Genomic DNA, 26,036 nt, shown 5'->3' on the forward strand with positions numbered 1-26,036 from the left:
CCAGAAAAAAGGGGCACTGGCCGCCATTTTGAATACAAAGCGCCCCCCCTTGCCAGGGTTGGGGGGACACAGAACTCGCGAGAGCCCACACAGCGGGAAAGCGAAGGAGCGCGCGAACGAAGTCGGCGCACGCGCACCGTAGACACTAGCGAGTCGCATGGCCACGGCGCTAGGGAACGGCAAGAGGAAGGGGCGGGGTTAGAGAGTGAAGTTATCGCGAGAAGACGGAGGCTATATATGGGAGTGGGCGTGAAGCGAGCTTCCCCTCAGTGCGATTCCGTCCGGAGAGCGTAGCGGCTGGACCCCCGAGGAGTAGGCCTGAGACCATGGAGGACAGCATGGACATGGAGAGCATGGGCCCCCTGCGCCCTCAGACCTTCCTCTTCGGTAACGCCCCGCGCCGGGGCCGCCCTTGGTCGGGCCCGCCCCGCCTGGGGACCGCTATCCTCGCGGGCATGGCGCGGCCGCCTGGGCCCAGGCCGCTCGCGGGCGGGGGGGGGGCGAGGACTAGGGGACGCGCGCCCGGGATCAGGGTTCGCGGGCGAGGGCTCGGCAGGGCCGTTCTAGGAGCGGGAGCCCCACGTTCCCCCCGGCGCTTGCACGTGGCGCCTGTTGCGGCCTCCTGCTCTTGGCAGCGGCCGGCGCTTTGTTCCCCCTGTTCCCGGGCATAGGAGCCGCTAGTTCCCAGCGACGCGTTTCTCTCACCGGCGGGCCTGCAGTCGGCAAATAGCCTAGGCGCACATGGTAGCGTGGGGCGGCTGCGTCTCGGGGGTGAAGCACGTGGAAGGGCCGTGCTCTGTGAGCAGAGAACAGGCGTGGGCGGAACCGGGCCCTGCCCGTGAACCCCGCAGGCCCATATTTAACACGCGATCGGCCGCCCTGCAACTAACTGTTTTAATACATTTGAACTTAAGTAGCTTACAAATTATCGACACTGAATCGACTGATCAGGTGTCCAAATAAGAAACAAGTATTGTGCTCCGCCTTTCTGTGGCGTACTAGCAAATGTTCTGTCGCTTTTTAAAAAAAGGTTAGCTTTGGTATTGAGACCTCACTGCACTACTTTCTGTTCTTAAATCTGAGATGGGAGCATTGAAGAACTCTGCATTTTATATACAAATTTAGATTTTTGAAGTGCAAGCTTGCAGGTTTTGAATATATTAACTTCTAATAAATAAGTACTGAAAGGAAAAAGATTTTAATATACAATAAATGTGCAATTTTATGGTTTAAATATTTTATCTGTGACTTAAATAATCTTTTGCAGGTTGTGAACTAAAGGCAGATAAGGAGTATAACTTCAAGGTGCATGATGAGGAAAATGAACACCAGTTGTCACTGAGAACAGTAAGTCCTCATTCTTGGAAACTAAAGGTTATGGTCCTGTGAAAAGTAGCTCTCAGATTTCATAATCATGGGCATCATACATTCAAATAATTGAATCACTCTTTTATTCTGCTGTGCAGTTTTGTGTGTTGGATGCTGTATTTTAGTGGTGCTTTGTGAAATTTATAAAAACTAAGTAATTTGGGATAATTCTTATGTGTAAAATTACAAAAAACTTATTTTCTATTGTTTCCATAATTTTTATTAAAATTTCTTCATAGTTATTAATGTAATTAAAATAATTTACTAAGAGCTCTTGTTTTTTGAAGATGAAGATAAATAAGCATGTTATGTATATCGGATTGATATGTTGGAACTCTGTTTTGGAAAAGTAAAAACTACTTAATACAAACTGAGTAATGATTATACCTTTCAGTACTGCAAAAATTAAAATACCTCTGTGTCAAGCTTAACCATTTTCTTACCAAGCAGTTTGCTCACTTGTTTGCTAGTTTAAAAAATCAAGATTCTTTTCCATTGCAAGACTTGTTGAAATAACTGTATGTATATCACTGCTTATAGCAGGGTGTATTGATTTAAGTCACTGATTTTAATCATGGCAAGCAGCAGATATTAATTTAAATCCTCAATTTTAGTCATTTTGCATTTTTGTCCTTTATTTTCTTACAGAGATGTTGATTTTCATTTGTTAATCAAAATATTTTGATTTGCAGCTAAATATAGCCTTTATACTAAGTTTGGTGCTTTTTGCTATCCAGGAGGATATAGTATATACAGATTTAATTATGCTGTTACATAGCTTAACTTACACTTACTCAGATTCTTAATTTTTGCTTGTTAGAAAATGGTGACTGCACTTTGAGGATTGTTTATTACTTTGTCTCAAGCTGTATTTGGATAGAAATGCAAATTTAATTAAAATGCACAAAATAGAATTTTAACTTTACTAAATAAAACTACTTTAAATGTGCTGGTACATAAGAATTTTTTTAACAAAACATGGTTTGTATTTAAAGCTAGGGAAGTCTTATTTGTAGTTAGTGATTTGAACTGATTGTGTCTGGTCACCATATCCTCCTTCAAGATTTTAGAACTAGTATCTTTCACACCTAGTTTTTATTCATATATTGGAAGAGGAAAACAAGCTTTCCTGCCTTTTCAACTCCCAGTGGATTTTAACTGTTCATGAGGTAGTCATTGAACTAAAAGCTGGGTTAGAACTTCAGCAAACTCTGGTTCCAGGTGCTTATCCAGTGACTCTCTCCACTTCAGTGGTTTGAAACTTGGCAGCAAACATGTATTGTTTAATATAATTTTTGTATTTCATTTGAATTATTTTAATAGATTATAGTAAATTTAGGCCTTCACATAAGTTGTTGATTTCGTATCTTTATTTAAAATATTTACAGTCTTTGATTTTTATCCACTCTGCATGTAATTAATAAAGTACAGTATCTTTCATTTATTTCTTTCTAAAACATTTAATGTGATTGATGCAGAATACCAGAAATGTCTACATTTCAGTGATGGACCTGCTCATAAGAGAGAGAGAAAACCCTAGGCTCAAAGTTTGGAAGATGTTCTTAATAAAACATATATATATTTATATAATTACTTCATAGTTATGTTAATGAATGTTTTTCAGTTTGCCTTTAAAGAGAATCTTTCCCACTATTGAAATGCAAAATTAAATTTATTTTCACAATACTGACTATGGGTTGGTTGTCCCATAATGGAGCTGTAAGGGGGATAATAGTACTTTTGCAACTGTTTGTAGCTGTTTAAAAATCAAAGCAGAAAATGATTACATTTTGCAGTTGATAAACATTTTACGTGAGACGAGCTTAAATTTTTCTTGCCTTTTCTGGAGTTTTACTACTAAATTGTCCGTATTTTTGAAGTGGGTTAAAGATTGGAGATTGAGCTCCTGGGTGTCCTCAAAATCAATCAGACTATAAAATGTGATAAGTGAAAGCCAAATTAAATTACATGATAGCAGAGCTGGATCCTGAAGTCTGCCTAGGCTATACACTATCTCCTGTTCAGAACATACAATCATTATGAGAACAGTGATTCGCTTACTAAATGAAACATAACTTTACTGGAGCCAAATGTAGGTTATTTAGTAATGGATGTCATAAGAGAGCCCACACTAAAAAAAGTACTGTCAAGGGGTCTATACTGTCTGTGAAACAGATGGACAATTTTTCTGCTATCCTAACTGTGGGAAAAGGCATGGCCTCTAATGCGGTTTGTGTGGGATAAGAGAGCCATTATTATTCATACACAAACACTTCTAGCAGTTAAGGTTTCGCATACAAAAGCAAGCAAGGAAGTAAAGTTAGGTCACTTGCCAGTGGCATGCCTGCTTCTCCACCACACTTCAGCACTGTCACAATTGCCACATGCTGCAGGGAACGAATGCACATTTTTAACTCTGCTTGAGTATGGACAGATGACAGCCTTTCAGCATCACTACAGAAAGTTTAAATTCTGAAGTATTCAGCCTCATTAACAGCATTTTTCATAATTTAACAAATGTTATGAATAAATACGTAGTAAGCCTTTCAAAGGGAGCCGATCCCTTAAATAAATGCTAAAAGGTGGCAATTTTTTAAAAATTGACATGAGGCTAGAAAATCATGACGCTCAAAATAAAAATTTGAAGGGTCTGATACTTTAATAAACCTCAACACTTACTTGTAAAATTTGAGGAAGTTCAATATTTACTCAACAGTGTGGGTTGTAAATCTGTGGAAGGTGGTGTATATTTTTCATACTAAACAGGTTGATTATCTGTATTTAATGAAAAGTGAAACCAAACCTTGGAGTGTACATAACTGGGAATGGAGATTGTATCTTTGTCTAAAAGATAGCCTAGTCTAATCAAACAGATTTTAAAATTCCAGAAAGTTCTGCATGTGTTATACAGGAGGTCAGATTTACATGATCACAGTGATCCCTTTTGACTGTCTAATATGTCAATCTATAGTTTGTACTGCAGTAGTGCCCAGAGACCCCACTTGACATAAAACTGCCCCTGCCCCCCAAGAGTTTCCAGATTAAATAAAGATACGCTAATTTACATCAATTTGCCCTCATAATAGGTGAGGAAGAGGTGAACTAGAAACAATGGAACCTTCTCTGATTGTATGTTTAGAAGGAAAAGGTCATAATGAACTACATGTGAACTATATATACTACAATACATTACATAAATCACTGAATAGCCTTTCAGGTGCTTAAAATGTTGCCTCGAGTAGGTGTAGAGAGGTTTTTACCTCTATATTTGGCATTGGTGCTACTGTTTCTGTGAGTTCTGGGGCCCACAAATCAAGAGATGTTGATAAATTTGAAACGGTTCAGAGAAGAGCTAGGAGAATCCTTAAAGGGTTAGAAAATACGTCTTACAGGAATAGATTCAGGCAGCTCAATCTTCCCTGGCTGTAAGATCCTGACTCACTGCTGGGCAGGTTCCCTGTGTGCCTGCCCGGTGCTAAATAGGAAGCTGCACAGTTTACAGGGAACTTGGGTAGTGTCCCTGACAATCTTGGACCTGTCCTCCATGATCTTACCTAATTCTTTTTTGAGCCCTGTCATATTTGGGCCTTCACAGCATCCCCTGGCAACAAGTTCTATGGGTTGATTGTGCATTATGTGAAGAAGTACTTCCTTATATTTGTGTTAGACCTGCTGCCTATTAATTTCATTGGGTGACCCCTGGGTTTTGTTATGTGAAGGGATTAAAAAAAACTTCATTTTCTCAACACCATTCATGAATTTATAGACCTTTATCAAATCTCTCCTAAATTGTCTTGTCTTCTGAGCTGAATGGTCCCAGTCTTTTTAATCTCTCCTCACATAGAGGCTGTTCCATACTTCTACTTTTTTCAATTCTAATCTTTTTTGAGATGGTGTGACCAGAACTGTATGCAGTATTGAATAAAACAAGCAATAGCCGTAATCAGATCTTATAAGATACTGGCCTCACTTGCATCACAAATGCCTGGCTAGAACTCCTGTCTGGACCAGACAGCTTTCCCCAGCCAGTTATTGGTACAGTGTAAGTCTAGAGCAGGGGTAGGCAGCCTATGGCACACATGCCGAAGGCAGCACATGAGCTGACTTTCAGTGGCACTCACACTGCCTTGATTCTGGCCACCGCCGGGGGACTCTGCATTTTAATTTAATTTTAAGTGAAGCTTCTTAAACATTTTAAAAACCTTATTTACTTTACTTATAATGATAGTTTAGTTATATATTATAAACTTACAGAAAATGTTAAAATGTATTACTGGCACACGAAACCTTTAAATTAGAGTGAATAAATGAAGACTCGGCACACCAGTTCTGAAAGGTTGCTGACCCCTGCTCTAGAGAGAACAAGAGGTGAAGTGGCTCTGCTGTTTTCATCTGTGGAAGTCAGTGTCCCTGGAATATCCATTACCAACCAGATGGATTCACCTGGCCCACTAGATCAGTTTGATCTTAGTCACTGTGGTTTTGAGGAGTGATGGAACTATGCGGATATACAACTAAACACTGTACAAACCTTGTTTTGTTCAATGCATCTTACAGCATAAAATGTTCAGTTTGGTTACTATTTTCTCATTACTGAAAATTAGTAATGCAGGTCATATCTAACTGCAGTCTGATGCTAATTAAATAAGTCTCTGGTGGTTTCACTGAAGAAAGATAACCAAAAAACATCTTTACTTAGTCTTAAGGGGTAAGAATACTGTTAAAATAGTGAATGAATTTGAGATGTTTTTGAAAGTAAAAGTGTCTTCTGACCGTTTTACAACTCAAATGGTGGTTCAACTTTTCGTAAAGGATAATATATTTCACTTCTTGCATAGGTTAGTTTAGGCGCTGGTGCCAAAGATGAATTACACGTTATAGAAGCAGAGGCATTGGATTATGAAGGGAACCCTATTAAAGTCACACTGGCATCTTTGAAAATGTCAGTACAGCCTACGGTAAGGACAAACCTTTATATTATTATTCGTAAAGTTGATGTCAAGTGGTAATTTCAACTAAGAAACACTAACAATGTAGAAATAGTAAAGCAGATGCTTGTCTCTAACTTCAGGAGTTAAAATGAGAACTTTTAAAATACTTCTGCTATTCCATTTGTTCTTGGATGGTTCTCTGGTTAGTTCTTGGACGTGAGCATAACTGTCATATTTAGTTTGGAAATATGGAAGAATTTTGAACTTAATGAAGCCTCCATTTTAATTAAAATTTGGAAAAAACATGTGGGTGGTCTTAGGTTTCTTAAATCTCTTAATGGAAGCTTATGTTGTGCTAAGCTGGATCTGAGTGGATTTCCTTAATTCAGAGTGATTTCAGTTACTTCTAAATCACTATGCTTGTTACTCAGCAAATGTGCATCTAGGTCTTCGGTCATAACTGCATGCGTCAGTGATGAGTTTCTGTTTTTATTTGTTAGTCCTGTAGAGCCAACAAGTATGAGATAGATGTTGCTCCTTACGCATAGTTTACTCCAACTGCACCTGTGCATACCCTTCGGGGGAAGGCATTGGGTTACACAGTGGTGAAGAGACTATTTTAAAGGTGTAATTGAGGTGCCAGGTAGAAGTGCACAACCTATATACTGATGTTGATCTATAGTGAGATGAGAACTCAGTATGGTTCTCAGGGAGTTTTTAGATACCTGCCAGGGTTCTCTCTTGGTCTTACCTGTTTAGTATGAGTCTAGCGGAACACTGTAGAGCATGAGTGAGGTTCTGTACCAGGTACCACTCGTATGTGGGTTATAAATAATGCCTGCTGAACATTCTAATAATTGCTTCTTGACGTCCGCTATGAGGACGCGACTGGTTTGTTGCATTTGTGTTAATGTCAGCTCTTTCAACTCTACCATTTTCATTGTTTCAGTGTCACTTCAGTTGGCTGACAGTTCTGGCACCTACTGTTTGGTGTTCAGGTGTTCACTAAGTTGTCATCAATAATACTTTTGTTAAATAGCCAACATACTTTCTCTTCAGGTTTCTTTAGGTGGTTTTGAGATTACACCTCCAGTCGTTTTGAGGTTGAAATGTGGTTCAGGGCCCGTGCATGTCAGTGGCCAGCATCTTGTAGGTATGTATTGTACATCTTCTCAATGCATTTTTAAATCTAAGTTTCATATTAGTCGTAGAAATATAGAATACATACTAAACTGAGCAAACTGGTTAGTTTGTGTCACAGCCCAGGGTAAGCTCCCTCTGCTGGATACACTAGGCCTAAAAGGACCCCTCTGCTACAAAAGCATGAGCTCTTTTTCCTCTTTCAGCCCCTAGTTTTAAATGCTATCATTAACATCCAGTTTTTGTTTCCTCTTTCTGGGAAAATTCCACTACTTTAGACTCCCGCCCTATCCAGAGAAGTTGAGGGGAGGAGGAAAAAAAAATAAAAAACTGGTGTCACCTAAGATGTGGCCATTCCATTGTCCTAAGATTGCTCCCATTTGAATGGGAGCTAGTTGTGTTAATGATTCTCTGTTGTCCCTGGTCCTGGAAGGACTCAACCTTGCACTAATAGTATATGACTGACCCCATGTCCAGTGAAACATTCATTGATATTACCGTTTTGTAAAGTTAACCGTATTTATAAGTTGAAGATGGAAAGATAACCCAAATAGCGTCAGCTTGATTTTTGGGTAACATGGCTGCTTACTAGTGGAAAAACTTTCTTCTGCATTTGTTTCTTCTAAAACTCCTCGAGAGAATTCCAGTTCGAGAAAATTGGCAGTGATGTGTGTTTTCAGGAGAAAAAAAAAATGACCTATTTTTTGTAGCTCTGCATGACCCTAATGTGGTAAACTCTTCGACCTTGTACAAAAATATTCATATATTGTTTTTAGCATTAGAGGAAGAACCAGAGTCTGATGATGAAGATGAAGTGAAGATATTAAACACTTCAGCAAAGAGACCAGCAAGCGGAATAGCAGCTAAAACTCCGCAGGTAGAGTTGAGGTTTCTTATGAAGTATATTCAAGACTTCCTCCTGGAAGAGTTGATATCACTGCCACCTAAAGCAGAGTAAGCAGCTGCATTCCTTACCGTGATTAAGGTGGTGATGATTGTTGACAGCTGCAGGAGAAAGGTTACTTGGTACTCAGATCCTGGAAATTAGTACTAAGACTTTCCCATACATAATTCTAAAGTACATTTAACAGTATTTTTCAAGTCTGACTGGATGTTAGTGGCTAGTATTTTTCAACTTGCTTTTTAGTGTAAAAATTGTGGGGTTGAATGCATAACTGATAATAGTAGTGAAAACCATGACCTGAACAAGCAACACCTAGTGTTGCCAGCTCTGACTGTCTTATGGTTGTAGAGTATATGGAGCACAGTGCTTATCAATAAACATTTACATGGCACTAATTCTGTGCTCCCCTCTTGCACCATCTATTGTGATTTCATCCTTTATCCCCAAGTGTGTAGACTAGTCTGTTTTATACTTTTCCTTTTGTTATCAGTAGGCTCATTCTTCACTGGTGTTTAAACTTGCTTCTGGTGTTTTAGACCTGGGCTTTCTTTTCTTGGTTCTTATTACATGGATTTGGTAAAACTTTTAATGATTGGCATTAACAGAACTGGTTTTTCCTGAATTCGCTACATATATAAAAGTTTCAGTAGTTTAACTTAATTTTAAAAATGATTTAGTTAAGCCAGGTCCTTGTGTAGGCACTCATTGGTTTTAAAGTAATATCAGTTTACTTTGTGTCTCTACATTTACCAATACAAAGTACACCAATATGTCAGGTTTAAATCAGTTTGAAGTGCCAACACAGGTTGGCACCAGGTTACTTACTTCAGTATAAAGTGACACATTTAAACTGGTGCAACTCTAGAAGAGGCCTTCATCCTGTTGGTAATACGATACAGTTTATGGGAAGAGCAAATTTCTGACAAACTTCGTGTACCATCTATATTGCACTCTCAGAAAATCATTTGTTTATCTTTGTAACCAGTTTCGTAATATGTTTTCTTTAAAGAAAAAAGCAAAATTGTTAATAGAAGATGAGGAGGAGGAGGAGGAGGAGGATGAAGATGATGACGATGAGGATGAAGATGAAGAGTATGTATCTTTTTCCTTTCTTTTTGCAGTGCATTGTGAAATGTTTAGTTTTCAGAGGTAGTGACTTCAGAGCATGAAAAATATGCATGCTATTGAATCAAGGTATTTCACATTTAGTTCTTAATTAGCCTTGAAATTATAGTGAGCCTTATCCCCAGATAAGATCTGGTTTCATATGCCATGTTATTGCTGTATAGATTACTTTCAATACTGACTCAAGGCTGGGAGTCTGTTCTAGGCATTTGGGAACGTGATGATTTTTTTTTTTTAAAGCTAGATCCCCTACTTAGATGCAAGAATTATTTTTGCAGGAAATGCTGTTGGGATATTCCAGTTCAGTTAGAGGAGCAGGGCTAATTGTCTTATTGAAGCACACGAATGAATGTGAAGCTGAAGTGCTTCTGTGAGGCTGCTGTGTTGCAAATTGTCAGGGAAAACAAATGATAAAAAATGAAATCTGACCCCCTCAGCAGAACTACTTAAAAATCTTCTAGCAGCACGCTGCTTTTGTACTAAAGCAGAATCCAGAGGTAGCATAGGGAGTGCAAAAACCAGAGGGGAGAGAAGTGTTAGGGGCAAGTGCAAAGGTAGGCAGAAGTGGAGCAAGAGAGCTACCTTTCTGGAGATCTGAAAGAAGGGAAGAAAGCAATTTAAGTCGAACAACCTAGGTTTTAAATCTTTAACACTTCTTTGTAGAGCATCTTAATTAAATTTTTCTCATTACTTCATAAATATAAAACTCTGCGGAGTTGTCAGCAGAGTGTGCTGTATGTACAGTAACTCCTCACTTAGCGTTGTAGTTCTGTTCCTGAAAAATGCAACTTTAAGTGAAATGATATTAAACAAATCCAACTTTCCCACAAGATTTAATGTAAATGCGGGGGTTAGGTTCCAAGGAAATTTTTTGGGGGCAGACAAAAAGCATTATGTACAGTACTGTACTGTACTCTGCTTGGGTAGTGTCCCAACCTTACCGCACACAGGCACAGCCCGCTCAGCAGCGGCAGCTTGGCTGGGGGATGCTTCAGGCCTGCTTCTTCCCTTCCCTTTCTGGGAGGGAGGGGAAGGCGCAGAGACACAGTGCTTTCCCGCTTTTCCCCCTCTCTTCCAGAAAGGCCTAAGCACTACCAAACTGCCAGTGGGGGAAGTGCTGGGAGGGAGGAGGAGAAGAGAAGCTTGTGCAATGCTCCCTTGTAAAGTTGCTGCTCTTCCGCAGAATCTTACAAGCAGTAGACAGAGCAGGCAGCCAAGCAACGTTATAAGGGAGCATTGCACAACTTTAAACGAGCATGTTCCTCAACTTTGAAACAACATTAAGCAGGAGGATCTTAAGTGAGGAGTTACTGTACTTGAAGTGGCAATTTCTAAACATGCATTAGAGAGAATCTCTTAAAATGTGCACTGTGCTGTTTAAGTTCCTAAGTTACTCTTACTGCAGGAGTAAGTGGAAGATAATTAGAAAAATGGTCTTTTAGTGTTTGAAAGTTTCTCTGCTTTTGCTTGATACATTCTTCCAAGATGGGTAGTAAAATATTAACCTTACAGAAGATTCTTTTAAAGTTAGTCTATCTAGCTTGCTTTTGACAAAATTCCACTTCACTATAAAATCTTCCATTGAAAGAACAGGAATGAGGATGAAGTCACTGAAAAATGAACTGTTTGGGTTATTTGAGACAGTTCTGTACCTATTGGGGTGGGCTTCTTAGTAATGTAATTTTTAATTCTAGTGATGATGATTTAGATGAAGAGGAAGAAGAGAAGATTCCAATGAAGAAAGTAAGTTGTCTTCATATTTGAGACCATGTTTGTCTGGGTTTTTGAAAACTTGCAGATCTTTAGTATCAGTCATCCTAAAACATAATGAAAATAGCGGTGTTTACATATTTAGGTAGTTGAAACTTCTATCTCGAATATACATGACTATTGTCACTTTCTGCTTCTTTTATGTAATTTAGTTTCCACTTTGAGAGCATTGAGGTAATGCAAAAGCCAAAATAATTCTCAACCCTATATGTACAGCCCTGCAGAAAACTTATCAGTATGCTATAGGAAATTAAACCACCAGCTTTCATTTCATTCAGAATTATTTCACCTACTAATTATATATAAATAGTTATTTAATTCAGTTTCTGTTGTCACAGATGTGCTGCATATTCAAAGCCTCTAAATTTTAAAAACATTTTTGCCCAAAGTTTGTTTTTTACTTACTGATATTACTGACATGTTAGTTGTCTTGAAGTTCCAGGTTACTTTTAACTAATCCATTTAATTCTAGGTCTTTTCTTTGCATGCTGATACATACATTCCTTAATCCTCCTTGGTATATTTGGCCAACTCTCAAACTAAGTATGTGCTAGTTCAAGGGCTGCCAAATCCCAGAGTGTTCCAGATCATGCAAGAGTAGAATTGAAAGTACCCCAGGGGGCACATCATTTAAGAGTTTGCCAGGGGTGGGCATAAGCATTGCTGTAATTAGCTAGAAATTGAGTTGGTACAGAATTGGGGATTGGGGGCAGAGGAGTTTGTCCAGGTAAGTCCCATAATGAAAATGGGGTGCATCCTGGTTTCCAATATTAGTTGGGCCATAGGGTGCACCTCTTCTGAAGAAATCTAGGGATTTCCTAGTAAGCTAAGGTGTTGATCACCAAGTGCGGAGAGGGATGTAAATCTGTAATACCTGACATATCCTGAATTTATCTGAAGTTTATTTGCATCTTTAAAACTTGCAAAATTATCCTGTGGGAAAACTTTTTGTATGAATGAAATATCCAGCTGTCTGGCAAAAGCTCATTTGTGGTATTTTTCCACTGCAAATGACTGATTTGATGTTTAAAATTGTCAACATGCACTCAAATTAATGCGATACTTTACACCTAGTCTAATCTTTCAGTCTTTTTGCAGACTTGGGACAGCACTGCATCATTTCATATTTCAAAAGTTACCTTAAACAGAAGGGCTAGAACTTTTACATAAAAATTTAGGGCTGGTCTGTACACAAACATGTATTGAAACAACAAAATGTTTTCTAATTCACAGCCTGTTTGGTTGAGAGTTCTGTCCAATCCTAGCTATTCCTCCATTTTCCCTTCAGTTGCTCATACATGCTTATAACTAGTGAATTGTAGACTTGCAATTGGAGTACAAACCTTGGAATATGTTGAAATGAAATCTTTAATAGCTCCATTGGGCTTTTTCTTATCCATGGCAAGTAATTAACACTTGACCTATCAAATTCCCCATTCCATGTGTGTTCCACCCCCATTGGCCTGGTTATGTGGCAACTCTTGTTAACCAAATGCCAACAGGAGTGCCTTTAGACCATTGCTCTGCTATGTGGATCTCGCTGTATAATGATACCAGCTGTTATCTTGCCCATAGAGTTAGCTTGGAATAGCAAAAGCAGCAGTGAATTATTTGTTGGTGTTGCGTATAGAATTTAGTAAAATAAAAAGCAAGGCATCTCCTATGTGTACCCCCTTTGCTCCAGAAAATCTGCAGACTTTCTTGCATATTCATTCTACTTTCATGTGGTGTAACTGACCAGAATTTGTCTGCAGTGCATCAGTGCCCATCTTAGATCTTTATAACCTAGACAATTTCATCTCATTCAGATTGTGGTTTTCTTCACTGCTAAAGTGAGTTCCCTCACTGTGAGAAATGGAGGGAAAATCAGTGTTCTCTTCCATGAGAATAAACATTTCTAGTTGTAAAGTATTAAAAAAAAGAAGAAAAAAAAGAAAAGCATCTTTGTTCAAGATAGTTACTAAACTAAACAGTTTACTTTTGTCCTCAAATTTGCAGTTATTACTTAACTTCCTTCTGTTTTGAAGATAAGTGTAAAATTCTTAATTTCAGCCTGCCCAGGATTTGTCAGCAAAAAATACTCCGAAATCAAAGCAGAATGGAAAAGATTCTAAGCCATCCACACCAGCGTCTAAATCAAAAGTGAGTGACTACATATAATACGAATGTTGAAAGTGGTGTAACAGTTCTAGTTGCATTCACCCATAACTTGGTTTTTCACTTAAAGACTGGACTCGTTTCATTATCCACATCTTTTCATTTAAGGATAAAGTTAGTAAGGGAACTGGGGTATACAGACTCTTGAGTGAGCAATCAGCACTGATCTGAATTTGGAAACAATATGATTTATTATCTAGGTTAGCTCAACCAGCCATGGACTGCAAAGGGTAGCCAGCTCTGGTCTTAAAAACCCTGGGATACTTAATCTCATAGATGTTTTGTTGAACACAGAATTGGATATAGTCTAGTCACATCCGTGTTATGGTTAGATCTTCACCACCTCCATTGTGAGGCTAGGACTTGCCTTTGCTCCTGTCCAGTAAGGTAACCTGTTTTGATTAAGTATTAAGCTTGTTCTTAATACTATCAAATGGCCCCTTAATCAGTGCCAAGAAGTTATCTCGTGCTTTTGATACAGTGACTGCATAAAAAAGTCCTTTCCATTTGTTCTTCACTGATCACCTATGAATTGTAAATAGAGAAGTTAGTGCTAGTAATCATTCTGCAAATTTTTGAAATCCTACTGCCATGATTAGTGAGGCAAAGGATTTCTTCTCCACAGTGGTATCCAAACTCCTAACTAATGCATATGAATGAAGATAGCAGTCATCTAGGGAAAAGTATCAGGCTAGATTTAAGTTGAAAAGCCATCAGTCCAGATGATAGCCCCCTCCTCCTCCCAAAAAAATCACAAACCACTCACCCAACACACACACCCACTTTCTGGAGCATTTGGCTTTTTAGTAACTTTTTGAGAGAGTTTTGGATGAGTTATCTGAACTTAGGCCAGATAAGTGAAGTAATGATGGGAAGGGAAAGATTGGATCTAAGCCTTTGAGCTATGGTCATAGTTCAGACAACTATTTTTTGCTAGAAAGGCAAGAAAAAAAATATTTTTCCAGCCAAACTACTAGAGGCTAGTTGATACTAGTATGATACTATCCTTTTAGCTGGCAGTGTCTCTAGAATTATAATTAATAATTGGAGCAGACATATGCACAACTGTTGATTTATAGACATTGCAGATAACCACCAGCCCGATGGGTAGTTCCTTTTAAGTTTCACCTTTTGTCTTTGGAAAAACTGAGTAGATAATTTTCCTGTGAAGAAAAAGGGACACTGAAATCTTTCTGTGATTTAGTAATAGACCATTTTGTAGTACAGTATGTATTGTATGTAAATTTTGTAACGTAAATATCAGTCTAAAGTTTGAGTGGTTTGTATGTGTTCCCTTAACTTGTCAGCACTTGAAGTAAGGAGCACAGATTAAATAATTTTCCATTTCGTGATGACTTTTCTAGTAGCTTATTGAAGATGGAGAACATAATCTACTGGTACAACAGTCTTATGGAAAATGGAGCAAGAAGGAATCATTCAGTATTAATATCCATATTTGGTCTTAGGATACTTAAATGATGTCAATATATTTTATATATTCTGTGGCTTCCTTTGTACTGTTTGAACAATGTTATAATACCTTCATTTCAAAAAGAAAAACTGAAGTAATGAGAGAATTATATAGTGGCTTCTTTGTGATTGCAAAATCTTTACAAATATGTAACAAACTGCCTGCTTTTTTCAGACCCCGAAGTCTAATAAAAAGGAAAAACCACAAAGTCCAAAATCACCAAAAGTGCCCCTTTCACTAGAGGAGATTAAAGCAAAGATGCAGGGAACCATGGAAAAGGTGAGTTTAAACTGATGAGAATGTTTGTTTTCCAAATGGAATACTTTGTCCCTGATTTCAAGTAGTTCAGCAATGCTATCCTGACAGAAAGGAGATGCGACAAATACCCTAAAAGAAGACATTGAGAAGTCAATATGAAAATGGCATTGTAGGGTTTCATGTTTTCAGTCTTCCCTGTCTTAATTTCAAACTGTGTTAAAATTAGGCACGTCGAGTTAGATACCTAAAACATTATTTAAATGTCTAATTGGTAGTAAAGATGCACAAGTTTGAAAATTTGGCCTTCGTTTTATAAGTAAAAACTTGTTTGGCCTAGCCCCAGAGATCCTTGTGGGGAATCTGTTAAGATATGGGTATTTCCTCATTCATCACCTTCAAAAAAGAGTTTCACAGGCTGAGTTACGCCCTCAGTAATACCTGTGTAATCCCCATATCTTCAGTTGGCTTTGGCTTTGGCTTGGTGTAACTGATTCTATAGATGGAGAAACAGGATGCTATTTTATTCACTTTCAAAGTAACCACACCCTTTACAGCGGACTTAACTTGGAGTATCTCGCTTGTGCAGAGTGGGTAAATATTAGGCTAAAATTTAGTCACGAGTATTTTTAGTAAAAGTCATGGACAATAAACAAAAATGCACAGCCTGTGACTGACTAAAAATACATGTGATTAAATCTTGGGGTGGGGAGCGGGGGTGTTAGAGCAGCAGCTGTTATGGCTCTCTCCAGGACCACCTAAGCAGCTGGCCCCAGGTCAGCCACACTGGCCCCTGCAGAAGTCACGGGTTGCAAAAAGGCACAGAATCAGTAACACACATGGAGCCCTAAATATTAGCTTTATTTTGTCCTTCAGAGTTTGGCTCAAGGGTACAAGTCCTGCAGACCACTTGATCTAATTTATAAAATACAATTTGGTTCTAAAATGTAGTCTGACATTTAGTAGAAAACTTGCTTTATCCATACTTCAAGGGTGGAAAACACTCTGTTTTAAGCTTACTCATTTTGAATTGTTGGGTATACCACTGCCCTAAATGATCATCCTAACCGGGTAAATACTTCATAATTTTCCTAATGTAAAGATAATTTTGAATAGTAATTTTTTTGTTGTAGGATTGTACAGGATAGGTGGTAGTTATTTTAAAGGAAAATACTGAGGTTGTCCACAAGTCACTGGATGTCTTTAAGAACTTTAGTCTGCAAATTATTTGTACATTGAATCCCAGAGATGCATTCCAACTTCATAGATGCCTCACACTTAGGTGCATGTGGATATTAAGAGCCAGCAATATAAACTGTAAAAATGTTGGCCACTGATGCTCTGAGTTGTGATGGTGATAGAATTATGCTTTGGTTTTTTACGGCAAGTCAATTGTATAGGCAAGGGCCTCATACTAGGGTGATGGGTTTGGTAAAAGAACCTTGATAATGCTGAAAAGTTTATTTTAAATAACTTTTGATGATAGACAGGGTTTTCTGTATAGTTAGCTTTTGTACTAAGGATTTAAAAGACTTCTCTTAAGGTTTCTCCATTTATTGCAGCCATTCAGTGGTTTTACATACACTAACCCCCTTTTTTTTTTTACAATAGGGTTCTTCCCTTCCTAAAGTGGAAGCCAAATTTGTCAACTATGTTAAGAATTGTTTCAGGACACAGGACCAGAAGGTAACTGAATTTACAGTGGCTTGGTAAAATCCAAAAAAAACTTCTTTAACAAGATTTATAGGTGCTTTTTTACTTTTAATCTCTACAAGCTTTGGACTGTTTCAAAGGGTTACAAACCACAAATAATACTTCACATTAAATAAATGGAAACTGTTTTAAGGGTTTAGTTGACAAAGATGGAAAAGCTAATGTTTTATTACATTTTTCCAGCTTTTATATGGTTAGTGAATTATCTCTTGCTTACTAAACCCACAGAATTTTCCTTTTGGCACCATATTGGCTAAGGAAATGAGCTGTGGTTTTTCCTGCTGCTGAATTTGGCAACTTGGACAGTCTGCTCTTAAACTTTCTTTTGTTAGGGGATGGACTGAGAAGGGGGAATTGTTTTGCAATAGACATTGTGGCAGTCTTATTTCTTTGTCTTCCAAAGTCAACTTGACACTTGTGAGAGGGCATGCCAAATGCTGGTATCAGAAAGGTACAGGATTAGTTATTGCTTGACATTAGACTAACCCTGAATGTCTTAGATTTCCCTATAAAAATTCCTGAAACATTAAGGAATTTTGTCATTGGACGAAGGTTTTATGCTTTCCTGCTTTCTCCAGTGGTTCAAAGGTGTTAAATTGACTGATAGACAAAATCATAGGTTCTTGAAAGAAAATGTTTAAAAGCAGTTTGTCCCAGCTACTGAAGTTGATTTGACTTAAGTCAGGGCAGACAGAGTTCAGCCAATATTTGCCTCACTGGTCCACCGCACCCTTCCTTTTGACTTGCCTTCACTAGATTCTTAGTGTGCAGTCTTTTTTAAAAAAAACCAAAACCTTGCATTTTTAAGTTTGGGGGGAAAGTATATTTGGTTCAACAAAGTGCATGGCTTATACTCAGCTTAGTATGTAAAGGATTTGTTGCCACATTTTTACTAAACATCAACATTTTTGTGCCTTTTTCTACAAGACTTTCAGGTGTAGTCATTTTAAGCTCTTGTGGCTAATCAGTATTAAAGCAGAGTAGAAATTTGCCTTCTTACCTGCACATTGTTTGCCACAAATAGCACTTTTTAGAGGATGACAACTTAACACAAGCATCCAAAAACACGACTTACTATGTGTTCAATGTAGAGTTGGATACCATTCGTTTTTTTGGAGTACAGCATTGTGTAGCTTTTTTTAATACTTTTAACCAATAGTATAAATGTGTGGAGTAAAGATAAATACAGGAGAGTAATGATTTTTAAAACACTTCATATATACAGGAATAGTTCAATCCCGTTACCTCCAAGTTGTACTATCCTGAAGATTATGTAATTAGACCATTCTTACTTCCAACTTCTAACACTTTTGTGTACCCTTGCAGATTATTGAAGCTCTCTGGCAGTGGAGACAGACTCTGTAAGAAAGAAAACAGTTTAAACTGTTCATTAAAATGTGCAGTCTTATTTCTGTAACCATTAATATTTGGCTGTCCTTTTATATATGCTGAAAGAACTTTCCCTACCGCGTCTGATAAATGTCGTCCAAAATACTTTGCCAAGAATGTGTTGTCCAAAATGCCTGTTTAGTTTTTAAAGACGGAACTCCACCCTTTGCTTCATTTTAAATATGTATGGAATGTTTTGATAAGGCATAGTAGAGGTGGTGGTCAGACAAATGAAAATGGTGGGGAGACTAAATGTACATGTGAAAATAAAATTTAGTATTTTGATAAAGTACTATAGTTTCTTTATTTTTGTGGGCTTAGGGGTTGGGTTGTCTGTGTATTGAGTGAGAGCCTTTAAGTTGTCATAGGAGTTGCTAAATTTATTCCATATTGTTACCCAAACATGCCTCAGAATGTATCTTTAAATGAGATTTTTTTTAAAGGTTGAGGACAATGTCTGAAACAACACGTTGAAGTTTATCGGCCTTACAAACACAACTCTTGCACCATATCATTGATCACATGAGCATGTTAACAGGTGCTGAACATTATTAAATAGCAAGAAACATGGTTGAGGGAAATGATGGATTAATCCTAACTGCACTCATTTGAAGAAAAGACCTTATCCTTAATTTCTCAGCCTGTTCCCAAGTGGCTTTCTTCCCTCTAAGGAGCTTGTATTGGGCTTAATGAGCTTTCTGTGGAAAAATGTGCAGAACTGTGCTGGAGTTACTACTCTTTGAGTACTGTGGTATGCCAGTGGTCTCTGGTTTTGAGTAAACATTTTTAAGACCAGTGGGCTAGAAGTCTTGGAGGGTACATCAGGAAACTCTTTAATAGGACCAATTCTTGGAATTAACACTGTTCAGAAGATTTTGACACTGCTTGTGGAGATGTGCCATGCATATCACAGCTTCTCCATCTAACATTAGAGCATAACTTTTATTTCAAATTGATGGATATCCTTGTTCTCTGACAATTAAAATAGCTAATCCTTTGTACAGATGGCCCTTGTGCCAAGCTTTTGGGCTTTGGACTAAAGTAGCTTCTGTTATGAGTTAATGCCTTTTCAAATATGTACTCTGGAAATGTGGATGAGACTACTGCAAAGTGTATAAATAAAAAACCTTAGAAATGGCAAAGTTGGTAAGTAGAACCAGCACTAGACCTAATATTGTGATTACTACCTAAGGAGAGCTTGAAAATATAGTGTTAAAAACAAAAGTTGAGAGAATTGCCTTCCAGGTTGAATTCTGAAAACCTGATCAATTCTTGCTGTGAAATGAAAATGCCAAGGTAAGGCGTTGACCCTTCTGCACTGACGCAATGGAAAGGAGCAAGTGAATGATATGGTGTCTGTCTACCACATTACTCAGCCTGATCAGAAATGAAAAATACTATGTCCAAACACTGTGTGATAGGTGGTAATAACTGCATGTTAGACAGGATGTAGCCCAAGTATTGGAAGTGAATATCTGGTTTATACTGTAACTATGTAAGATTGATAAATGCCCCTTATGTCAAGCTAGTCCTAAATTCTGCAACAGAATCTGTATCAAATGGGAGATGCTGCAGCAGCATTTAAGGAAAAGAGAAGATGATTACTACAGTATCTTGTATTAATCTGAGGCTGTCCCTGCTGTGCTATCTTCAGTGTATTGCAGATTTTTATTCTGATTGCAGAGGCATTGTAGAAGTTGAGGGTCAGGGACTAAGTTTAGACAGCTGGTGCTCTTATCCCCTGGGATGTTGAGGCATTTTGAGATAAACTCATTAGCTGGATATTTTAGTAAACATGATGATAGTCCAATGCATATCATTCCACTCTTCCCATCTACTTCCGAGTGGTTCCCAATGCACTCCTCCTTTTCCTGTTACATAGGATTTGGGGACCACCTTAGTTGCATTCCCTTCTCATGGCATGGTAACAGTTACACCACTACTGGCCCCAAAGGTTGTGGATATTATTTTCCAGATGGATGGTTATGTTTTTGCAAGTGTGGATAAATATGGGCTAGCCGCTTGATTTAACACTAAAGGCCATTGTTCTGACCAAGTGTCTCATGATATCCATTAACATTAACAGCATTTTGTATACATATACACACTTCTCCCCAAGTTAGACTTCTGAAGCCACCCCCCACCCATTTTCACAAGGTCTCCTGCCCAATCAGTTAACTTCAGGTTCACCTCTACTACTGTCCTCCATCCCAGGGCAACTGCTGATAGTTGCTGTGCTGTTAATTCATTGATTTGTTGTTGAAATATCACATTATGGCTTATCAATTATTTAGTTACCCACTCATCTCCCAGATTCCATGTACCTAGTGCAGTGTTCCCTATTGCCCACAATCCCCTTTTCTGATGATGATTACAGGTGTGTTCCCTCACCCTCCCCCAATCAAATTGTTTCAATCCTTTTATGTACGCACTACAGTTGGGATGAATTTGGTCCAGTCACCATTCCTTGGGGTATATAACCTCTGTAATAGAGTGAAAGGACATGTTGAAAAGTGCTGGCTGCACCTGCTCCTACAATGGTTCCCATATGTTTGGTTGTGTGGGGATATTCTGAGCTCTAGACTGCTGCCAATTTAAATTTGGGTTCTTCCAACTTGGCATCCATATCACGTGTAGGGTTACACTCTTCAAAATGGTTAACTCATATGCCCAATGTCACAGGGATTTTATGTCCAATGTGGTATGTACATAATATCACACCTTTTTGGGGATCATCCTCCGTGGAAGTGCCATTGTGGTTACAGATGGGAATTTCATATCCTAATTGTGGGGCCTTATTTTCCCAAGAGGGTTCATATACCCTAGGAGACCAGAGAGTTATATTCCTTGGGTCCTCTGTGACAAACCACATGGCTGGATAACAGCCTCCCAATATCATTAATCATGGCAGTGCCCAGGGAGTACCATGCAATATTTCCTGATAAATTTGATATTCTTCACTGGTTTGGAATTCCCCCATCTCATACATATTCCAGCACTGCCAAATTACTGTTGGAAGGTTGGTGGTACATCTTTCTGTGGGGAAATTCTCATAGTCCTTATTTCCTTCAATACCACACATTGCGGGTATAGTAGTCCATGTGTTTCCTCCTTTTGACAATTCACATAATAGAATTTGAGTAGAATTTATAACTAACAATTGTGATTAACAGTAAGGATCCTTCCACCTGGGCCAGGGAATTCCCATCTTCTCTCTGTGGATTAACCTGTAATATACATAACAATTTATGCATCCCTTTTCCCAAACCAGTTTGTGGGGGAAAAAAATAAACCTTTTTATTTGTGTGCAATGAACCCACTCTCACCCTCCAGTCTGTGTGCCCAATAGCAACAGATTAGGCCCCAATTGGTCAAGGACTAGGTTGGGTCCCCTCCATTTAGGAGCTGGGAATGGGTGGTGGTGACCTAGAATCCTGTACATCACTATATCTCCCACTGTGGATAGATCAGTCCCTGGGCAGGTTCATACCATGCTTTGACCCTTAATGCTCCTTACTAGTCTTACCAGGCCACTGCCTACTGTATCTGTTTCACATGGTCGATTAGGGTTAAAATCCAGTCGTGTGTTAGGCTGTGTGTAGTGACTTCCCTAGGTACTGGGGTAAATAGATTGTCCCACTGTTCCATGGGCTTTCCCATTGAGAAAATTCTGTGCCTTTTGATTCTCGGGCCCTTATTCTCATTAAGACAAAGGGCAGTAACTGTGACTATTTTATCCCTTCCCATTTCCACTCTTTTTCTCGGCTCACTTTTGATGGTGCAGTTCATGTGTTTCACTTGCTCCACAGCCTGTGGGTGATAAGCAATATGGAACAACTATGTGATTCCAGTGGGGGCTGAGAGCTCCCCCAACAGGTCCAACCAGAAAGCCTCTCCTTGGTCTGAGTCAATCACCTTTGGGACCCCCCCAATGAGTGAATCTCTCATTTACCAATTTTCCAGCAGTTACCCAGGGAGTTTGATACTTTTGTGGGGAATGCTTCCACCCACCTGCTGTAAGCATCCACCACCACCATGAATCAATTTTGCCTTTTAATCTGATCTTAGGGGTCCTGTGTAGTAAATTTGTATTCTTTCCCAAGGTCCCCTTGGGGCTTTCCTCATTAAGTCTCCTCTTAGTACCTTGTAAGGTGGATTGTGCCTGGCACAGTCCAAACAACATTCCAGGTGTGACTTTAAATTGGCTGCCATTCCTGTCCACCAGCACAACTTTTTTAAAGTTCCCAGTGCCGCCTCAAACCCAGGGTGTCCCCCTGCCAAGCTCCTATGTACACAGCTTAAGAAAGCTGTCCAGCTTCCTTGAGGGCACAGTATTACTGGTCCCTCAGCTGTTAGGATACACCAAATACCTTCCCTTAGTACCACTTCTGGCATGCTTATCCCCAAGTATTGTGATGCCTTCCTGTCCTGGGTCAGATTATTGCAACTCCTGAATTTGCCCTCCCCATCTGTATCCATCCCACTTCTTGTTACCACTGCTACAGGCACACTCTGCTGTGATTCCCAAGGTCTCTGTTGCAGCCCGCTTAGCCTCTGTATCAACCAGGTTATTCCCTTTGCTTAAGGGTCCTGTTTTCTTTTGTGCCTTTGCCTTTGCCACAGTGATTCGTGCAAAACTGTGACTAAGCTCCTCCACTTGTTTCCACTAGCCAGCATGCTTGATTGTGGAGCTGTCTGTTGCCCTGAACTGATTATCTGCCCACCATCTCAGCATTAGTGTGACCCCACGAAATACATAATCTGAATCCACCGTCCCCCACAGCATTCTGACTCAAATTTGGGATCTACTTCATTTCAAACTGTTAGCAAGGCTGCTAGTTCTGCCTCCTGAGCTGACCTTACTTCTAGTGAGAAGCTAATAGTGCTGACTCTCTCAGTTCCTCTGCTTCCCACAACAGGTAAGCCTGCAGTTTTTTGGCGCACACACACCCGTCCAGCCTAGATACAACTTCCATCCAAAAACCATATCAGTGTGTCCTTTACCTGATTGGGGTTAGCCACCCGAAACACCTGGTGTTGGGTTTTACCTGGGCTGGCTTCACATTGGTGTGGGTTGCCAGCCAGGTGTAATCTGGCTACCAGACTGCGGGTTCCTTTACCACTTCTGCAGTAATATTTTCAGTTTGTAGAGCCAATAACCACTTTGCAATATGCTGCCCACTCACTTGTCCCTGTAAAAGAGTATGCATGTTTAGCAGCCGGAGGGGGTCATGATGGGACCGGACTATTACCTTCTGCATTCCTGTGAGGTGTTTGAATTTCCCTACCCTCCAGTAGGTACACAACACCACCTTTTCACACCATCCATACTTAAGTTCCACGGCACTCAAAAGTGGGGAGGCAAAAGGCCACAGGTCGGTCCTTTGCCCCAGACATATGTGTTAATGCACACCCAGTGGTAGTGTCGGATATCAAAGGGTACAGGTAAAAGAGTTTCTCCCTATCTGGGGATGCCAGCACTGGCCAGGTGTTCCTTTAGTACCCTCACTGCCTCAGTCAGGGCTGGATTAACTTTTTTGGGCCCAGAGCCAAACATATTTGTGGGCCCCTCTGGGGAATGAAGGGGGTGGGGCAAGAGCACAGCGGGTAGTGTGGATTTAATTTAAATCATGATTTAAATCACTAGTCAGGAAGACTTGATTGAATCATGGTTTTCTACATAAAAGTGCTTTCTTGTTGGTTGTTATAACCTTAATACATATTCTTCACAACTCAGAGATGCAGGTTTCATTTTTAGAAGGTACACACTATGCATTTTTAAACTGATTTATTTTGAAAACTTTTCAGGTGAGTTTTACAGCTATATCAAAAATGAATGATTGATTATTTCATTACGAAAGATAATTGAAGCAGATATTTATGAAGTCATTGGGAGGTGAACTATCTCCAGTTCAACAGGTTAATCATTAATGTTTGGAGGATTTTCTTGCCAGGCTGTATTAGGAGGAGAATGTCACCAGACAGACAATTGGTCCCCAGCTGGAGCGAGGCAGGGGGCAGTGGCAGGGGCAGGAGCACAGCAGGACATGGGGTAGAGATGGGGGAGGATTGGTCCCCAGCTGGAGTGAGGCAGGGGTCAGGGGCAATGTGAGCACAGTGGGGCGTTGGGGGAGGATTAGTCCCTCCTGACTGGAGCAAGGCAGGGCCTGGGGGCAAAAGCACAGTGGGGCAGGAGCTAGGGTTGGTCCCTGCAGCAAGAGAGGGGCCAGGGGTAAATGGCAAGAGCAGCAGGGCTGAGGAGGGGGTAAACAGGATCCCCCCTGCCCCTCCCCACGTAGAGCGGGTACCAACCTTCTTCCTGGTTCTATCCCCTTCTCTTCCTCTCTCTCTGCACTGAGCTGAGGGTGGGGGTGCAGTGAGCACAGGGCTGGGGGTGCAGGGTCTGGGAAGGAATGAGGGTTAGGGAGGAGGCTCAGGATTGGGGCAAGGGGTTGGGGTGTGGAGTTCTTACCTGGTGCAGGTGCGAATGGGGGGGCATGCAGGAGCTCCTGTTTGGTGCTCAGCGTGGGTAGAGATGTGTGTGGGGGGGTTCAGGGGTCAGGACATGGGGTGTGGGGAGTGTGAGGCCTGAGCGACATAACTTATGCCACTTAAGCACCGGTATGGACAGTGCTATGATGGTGGGAGAGCATCTCCTGCTGACATAGCTATCGCTGTTTGCTGGGTCTGGAGTAATTAAGCTGATGGGAGAGGTCTCTCTACAGGAATCCTGTTTAGCTACCCTGAATGTTAGAAGGGCATTGACCTTCTACTTAAATAGGCCCAAGCAATTTAGGAAGTCACCTGGGCTCTTCATTTCCTTCACAGCTAGATCCATGATGTCCTCGATCTCTACTCAGAGACTATTGAAAGGGATATTTGCATGTATTATCACTTGTTATGATGCTGCGGACATTCATTTGCCCCCCAAAGCATGATCGCACATTTCAACCAATTCACAGGCAACATTTGCAGCATTACTGAAGAATGTACCAGTATCTGAATTATGTAGGGTTGCTACATGGGTTTCATTACATACATTTTCAAAATATTATGCCCTGATCCATGCTGTCAGATCTGATATGGAACTTGATTCTTCAAATGCTTGCTTATGTCCATTCCATTCTAGGTGTGTGCAGCAGTCAGAGATTTTTGCCTTAGCAATATCCATAGGATTGGCTGTAGCGTCTTCTTGAGTGTCGCACCTATGTATCAGTATATTAGGCACTGGCGGCCCTATGCCCTCTCGCTTCCTTCTTACTGCCCAGGGTGGTTAGCTGGAGCGCCTTTCCCTTCTCTCGCAAGGGCTAGGGGGTTTTCTACTTCAGTCTTCGAGCCTTATGGCCTTGTAAATAGTTTGTTTGCAGTATTAGTTAATAAATAGTTGTTAAGTAGTATAGTTAAACTTAGAGTTCCAGCGAGGGATTTGCCCCAGGCAGGGCGTGCCCGGGTCTCCGAGTTTTAAGCCCTGCTCTGACTGTAACAGGCCTATGCTTGTTAGTGACCCCATAGCAGCTGGTTCAAATGCCTGGGGGAAACACATGTGAAGGAGAAGTGTCGCATCTGTAAGAACTTTCTTCCCAGAACTCAGAAAGAGTGAGACATCCATTTGAGGGCTTTCCTCATAGAGGCTGCTCTCTGCCTGGCATCTGAGCCTTCCTGTCCAGATTCTGCCTTTGGCACCTCGGCCTTGGTGTGCAGCACATCCCCGGCACCAAGCTCCACCCAGCACCACTCCCCATCACCAGTGCCTAAGAAGAGGTTGAGAAGAGTGACTCCCTGGCACTGACCAAAAAGGGCAAAGGACCAGTTC

At 40.2% G+C, this 26,036-nt stretch overlaps 1 protein-coding gene across 1 annotated transcript; it reads left to right on the forward strand.

Annotated features, from left to right (window-relative positions):
• Positions 1 to 243: 243 nt before the first annotated feature.
• Positions 244 to 18,515, forward strand: NPM1 (nucleophosmin 1). Its single transcript, XM_050962810.1, has 11 exons — positions 244 to 387; positions 1,268 to 1,347; positions 6,207 to 6,326; positions 7,359 to 7,452; positions 8,216 to 8,316; positions 9,353 to 9,435; positions 11,163 to 11,211; positions 13,291 to 13,380; positions 15,041 to 15,145; positions 16,733 to 16,807; positions 18,161 to 18,515. Exons 1-11 carry the CDS (start codon positions 327 to 329, stop codon positions 18,197 to 18,199), a joined length of 897 nt encoding a protein of 298 aa, XP_050818767.1. The 5' UTR covers positions 244 to 326; the 3' UTR covers positions 18,200 to 18,515.
• The last annotated feature ends 7,521 nt before the right edge of the window (positions 18,516 to 26,036 follow it).

This window comes from Gopherus flavomarginatus, chromosome 7, assembly GCF_025201925.1.
Source record: "Gopherus flavomarginatus isolate rGopFla2 chromosome 7, rGopFla2.mat.asm, whole genome shotgun sequence".
Lineage (NCBI taxonomy): Eukaryota > Metazoa > Chordata > Testudines > Testudinidae > Gopherus > Gopherus flavomarginatus.

Excerpts from the sequence above, each read along its gene's own strand:
- NPM1 (XM_050962810.1), top strand. The coding sequence starts at position 327 with ATGGAGGACAGCATGGACATGGAGAGCATGGGCCCCCTGCGCCCTCAG. Across the intron at positions 1,348-6,206 it reads ACCAGTTGTCACTGAGAACA|GTTAGTTTAGGCGCTGGTGC; the intron begins GTAAGTCCTCAT and ends CTTCTTGCATAG. Across the intron at positions 6,327-7,358 it reads AAATGTCAGTACAGCCTACG|GTTTCTTTAGGTGGTTTTGA; the intron begins GTAAGGACAAAC and ends CTTTCTCTTCAG.